Genomic DNA, 5,114 nt, shown 5'->3' with positions numbered 1-5,114 from the left:
TACAAGCATTTTTAGCATAAGGTCGAGTAATATTTTATTAACTAACAATACCCACTACGTTTGGAGTATCCTACAATAGTAAATATGGGCATAAGTGTTAGAATTGATTCTATATACACAAGGCTGTACATGCTTAACGGCTTGTCGCATGGCTTGTCGCATACCGGAAGAACCACCGCAGCCTGCACAAAGAGAAAAAAAACATTGACCGCACCCTACCCTGACCCAAGCACCCAACCCAAACCGAGCCCAAATTGTTGAAATTCCCCTCGATTGAGTGAAGCTTCTAATTGGTTCCTCTACTTAAAGCTGGACTGTAACTTTCAAAGCACACACAAATATGTCAGGAACTATTGTTTACCAGAAAATTGTATTTAAAGCACACGCTGGAAAATAAGCAGCATCGCAGCAACATAGCATCAACATTCGGTAATAAAAGAATCTGATTCAACTTAACACTTAGAATGACAATAAAATAAGCAGTAGTTCTCATTAACTATTCTTCTAATATATATCTTCCGCTAAAACCTAGAAAAATCAACTACATTTTGAAAGAAAACCTTCAAGTTGAAAATAATTATTCAACTGACGTCAAACAACCAGCTGTAATAGATAGATCTACTACAGTTTGAAATAAAGTAAGCCATACATGAGAGTATAAATTATATGAAAGCTAGAATCTTAGAACTATTATGTGGAATCAACTCATACTGTCATACATGTTGGCAATCAAATTATAAAATATACGGTTTCATGTAAATTAAACAGACATGTCAAAATTATAACATTAGTTGTCAAAATTTATAGAATAAGTACATATATAGTCTAACTTCGGAATAATGTGACATACACTATATCCATGAGAAAATGTTACAAGTAGAAGAAATCATCTGAATTAACTTGGGCTACCTGGCAGACCAAGGGTACTGAAATCATTTGGGGCGCATGTTCCCGTAAAATCTAAATAACCAAGGGTATCTCAACCTGTCTTAGCTTCTATCAATATCTTACTTGCATTTCAATAAAGCACAAATATTTATTTCGTAAATTTGGGGTATTACACTACAAAGGTCTATGCAAAGCGTGTAGCTCAGGTTTCGTAGAAACATTAAGGCTTGATCTCTAATTTTTTGAAGGATTCCTTGAGTAAATATATACTCCAATCATGCTACCTATATACTCTAGTCACATATTTCTGTTATGAACTTACAATCCGCACCATAATTTAATCACACTTGTATTTTTTGCACTGATCATACTACTCTAAAGGAGGACAAAAATTTAATTCGAGAGTAAGGAAGGAATTAGAAAGAGGGGCTCATTATATAGTCTACCTTGTCAGATTCAGAGAAACTGCAACCGTGTTAAATAACACTGAAGACGAATTAATTCACCAGCAAGTTCAAATTTCGTGTAATCATGGCAATCATACTTGTCACATTAAAGAATAGATCATCTCTGTACAAGGCACGTGCATGCAAATATTTTTACGGTAACTTGTTGTAAAAAGGCAGCAAGGATCAACTTACGAGTGTGCAAGTTCTGGAGCTTCTCATGCAGTCACTATTCCATTACCGAAAGCCTGAAACCACATAGAGGCCCAAGTTTAAACACAGAAGTATAAAAACACGAGAAGCGGGAAGTATAGGCTGGATATGAAGAGTGGAAAGATCACTAAAAGGAACGTAACAACAGAATTATGGTATTACGTTATAAATGAATATAATCTAGCTTACGGTCTGTAGCAATATCCAAGAATAGGTAGTAGTCCCTGATAATCCTTTCCTTTCTATGGCATGATGTATAAAAACACAAGAATCTAACTTTAATTTTTTATTTTTGAAAATCTAGTCCATTTTGATTGCTTTTTAGGACTAAATAAGCTGCAGCAAATAGCATACAATTTAACGCTTTGCTCATATTTTCTGCAGATACAATATATGGTACCTGAATCCATCGGATTGAATTGCTTACACGAAGAAAAAATAAAACTAAACTGTCATCATCCTATCTAGCACACAATGCTCGGAACCAAGGGGATTGTAATGAAACAGGGCATTAAGAAGATCACTACAGAAAATAAGACAAAAAATACCCAAAAAATGTTCTAGGAACCCCGCTGTGATAAAAGTAAGCATGTTCATTTTAAAAAGTGAATCCTTGTTGAGCTCTGTATAGGAACCCCGCTGTGGTTAACTAAAACCGAGTAAATATAAGCCATACAAAGCTGAATGTTTCATCACTTTCGTGGAACTCTATTTAGTTTCATATAAACTTCCTATTAGTGTAGCATGCCAATGCAAGTCAACTCATTACCTAAAGATGAATGGGCTCCGCCTTTAGTTGTTCTATTCCTATTAGATTTGAGGTTCAAACTCCTAACCAAGCATAAGGTTTTTGTCCAGAGCTGCAAGAAGACCCACCAGATGCCCTCCTTGAACCTGCATTTCCACAGTTCTGCTAATTAAATCAGATGCAAAATATGTGGTATCACTAATTAGACTGACACAACAAACCTATCGAAGTAGAGGGGGCAAACTTACGAAAAGCACAGGCAAACCCCTATCCAAGCCACAACCATCCGATGCGGAAAGCTCCAGCACGAAGATAACCCGCAAGGAGGAGAGAGCAACACACAAACCATGTGAGCGAGCAGACAACACTGACAAAAATCATAAGAAAGACGGACGAGCAGAAGAACAAATCACAGAGAGACAGGTGGAAGAACCAAAAGTGGCTAGAAAATAACAACCAGCTCAACACAAGAAGTAGACGGGGACAGCAGCCAAAAAGAATGCCGGAAGAAGGAGATACCACGGAACCAAGGAATCCGCCAAAGAAAACAAGACCACATGCGCCCCTCAACTGAATCCACGGGAAAGGGGGCGGTGAGTAGTAAAATTGTTTCTAGAGGCAAGAATGTTGGTAGCAATCAGATGTCCAAAATAAAGTGCAAAAGGAGAAGTACTGAAAGCAATTATATTTCAAGAACTTACTATTAGTGTAACATGTTAATGCAAGTAAACTCATTACCTAAAGCTCAATGGACTCTTTGCTTTTAGTTGATGTATCCATATAGGTTTGAGGCTCATACTTAGAGCATAACCAAGCTTGCGGTTCATGTCCAAAGATGCCTGGGACCTGCAATTTCATTGATATGCTAATGAAATCAGACTATATTTTATTGTATAGCCATAAAGCAACATGCAGTCTAAAAAATGAGATGTAACTGTATCCGACCTTTTTCCGCAATTAAGAGCTTCATGGAAAATCAAAATGCCCAAGTAACAAAAATGAGCCAAAAATTTGATTATTCTCTAGTAGCCAATATTCAGCGAGCATAATTAATATATGTACATAAGAGAAGATTGCTATTACTGGGATGAACATTAATCCTAGTTACTGTATGCATGAGCATCGTTTTGGCATATTAGTAAAACAGTCTTACCGCGATTCAACGGCGGGGAAGAGATTTAAAGGCTCAATCCGATGGCCGAACCGCGCTAAGCTGTGTGGTAACTCCATGGGGGTACAATGTTTATACCTTTAGATGCATCCACATTAATCTTATAAGATCCTAACACATGGCTCGGCATTGACAAAGGGAAAATTATGAACATGGTGATTAATACTGCACAAAGTATAAACAGGAGAAACAATTTGAGAAAAGGATGTCTATTAAGAAACAGAGCTAATATTATTTTATTTGCACTTATGTTACTCGGTTACGGTTAATTCACCAAGATGGTTGAAGGACAAGGGAAAAGTTTGGATGAAACACGGCAGTTGCTTGATCAAAGAAAGTATGTGCTCGGACTCTCCATTATCACCGCAACTTGCTAATAATTTTATGTTCGCGGTATTAACACTCCGAGATATTCAGAAGAATGATAAAATGAACCAAAGGATATGTCAATTACAAATCGACAATTCCAGGCTCATCATCCTGGCTGTAGCAGCTAGGCCCTCCTAGCCCTCTCTTTCCTGACAAGTAAGCCATAGATATACCTATAAATAGAAGTGGAAAACAATCGGTGGAATGTTAATGATCTTATTGTAAATCCTTGAAACAAACAGAAATCTCACCGTGCGGTACAGAGTGAAATAATCTACCAGCTACAAAATCCTCCGAAAAAAATCAATTCTGGAGATTATCCGAGCGTAGAAGGTGGATGCTGAAAATGTTCGACACCAGCAAGATTGGGACGAGTTGTTCCTCCTGGTCTTGATGAGTTTAAGACCGAGATAAATCACCGAAAGAAGACGAGATGCATCTGGTATAGCAAACGATAATACTCTTGTTAACCAAAGAAGAGAAAGAGAGAGAGAACCGTGAGATTGAAGAGGACGGCCGGCAAGCACGAATCCTCTGGCGTCGGCGGCGACCTTCAAGAGAAGACGGGTCGCCGTGGGGCCGTAGTCGCCGGTGAAGTAGGCCAGGATGGGCATGTCGGCTCGTCCTTCCAGACAGTCCGCCACATCTCGCGGTGGGATGTCTTCCTCGGCGACCTCGGGCGAGAAGAACTGACCCACGCAGAGCAGCGCGTGGAACGGCCCCGTCGACTGATTCACCCTGGAACGCACAGACATGAATGAGAGGACAAAACAAGTGAGAGGTAGAGGATAGGGGCGGAATATACCAAATCTGACGTGCTTGAAAAGCTGATGCAGGCCGCCGTGGGCGTCGCCGGCGGTACCTCGTCATGAAGCTGGCCCCCGGCGGAGACCTCCTCTCCAGACTCACCTCTCGCATGACGTGCCTTCATTCATCTCGCATCCGCGCTCATCTACTGCCAAGAGCCGGCGTAACCCACCGCGACGTCGAGGCGGCGGCGCTGCCGTAGCCATAGCGCGGCGGCGTGCTGCGACGGGGACGAGGGCGGGCAGGCGGGAGCGGGAGCGGGAGCGGGAGCGGGAGCGGGAGCGGGAGCGACGGCTGCGGGAGCGGGAGAGGCGGCGGCTGCTGGATCGGGGAGGATTTGGATAGGGCACGACGCGCCAATGCCGGGCCGGGTGGGCTTCATCGACCCATGGATAAAAAGTGGGTTCGCGCGAGGGCCTCGTCCAGGGCGGGCAGGCGGGAGCGGGAGCGGGAGCGACGGCTGCGGGAGCGG

At 41.9% G+C, this 5,114-nt stretch overlaps 1 protein-coding gene across 1 annotated transcript; it reads right to left on the bottom strand.

Moving 5' to 3' along the window:
- Positions 1-3,916: 3,916 nt before the first annotated feature.
- LOC124690933 (zinc finger CCCH domain-containing protein 59-like) lies at positions 3,917-4,757 on the bottom strand. Its single transcript, XM_047224250.1, has 3 exons — positions 4,698-4,757; positions 4,332-4,573; positions 3,917-4,008 (listed from the first exon to the last, which is right to left on the bottom strand). The coding sequence occupies exons 1-3, from the start codon at positions 4,751-4,753 to the stop codon at positions 3,917-3,919; spliced, it is 390 nt and encodes a 129-aa protein (XP_047080206.1). The 5' UTR covers positions 4,754-4,757.
- Between the last annotated feature and the right edge of the window lie 357 nt (positions 4,758-5,114).

The sequence above is a fragment of the Lolium rigidum genome, chromosome 2 (genome assembly GCF_022539505.1).
Source record: "Lolium rigidum isolate FL_2022 chromosome 2, APGP_CSIRO_Lrig_0.1, whole genome shotgun sequence".
NCBI classification, from domain to species: Eukaryota; Viridiplantae; Streptophyta; class Magnoliopsida; order Poales; family Poaceae; genus Lolium; species Lolium rigidum.
This window is presented reverse-complemented; position numbering and strand designations above follow the sequence as displayed.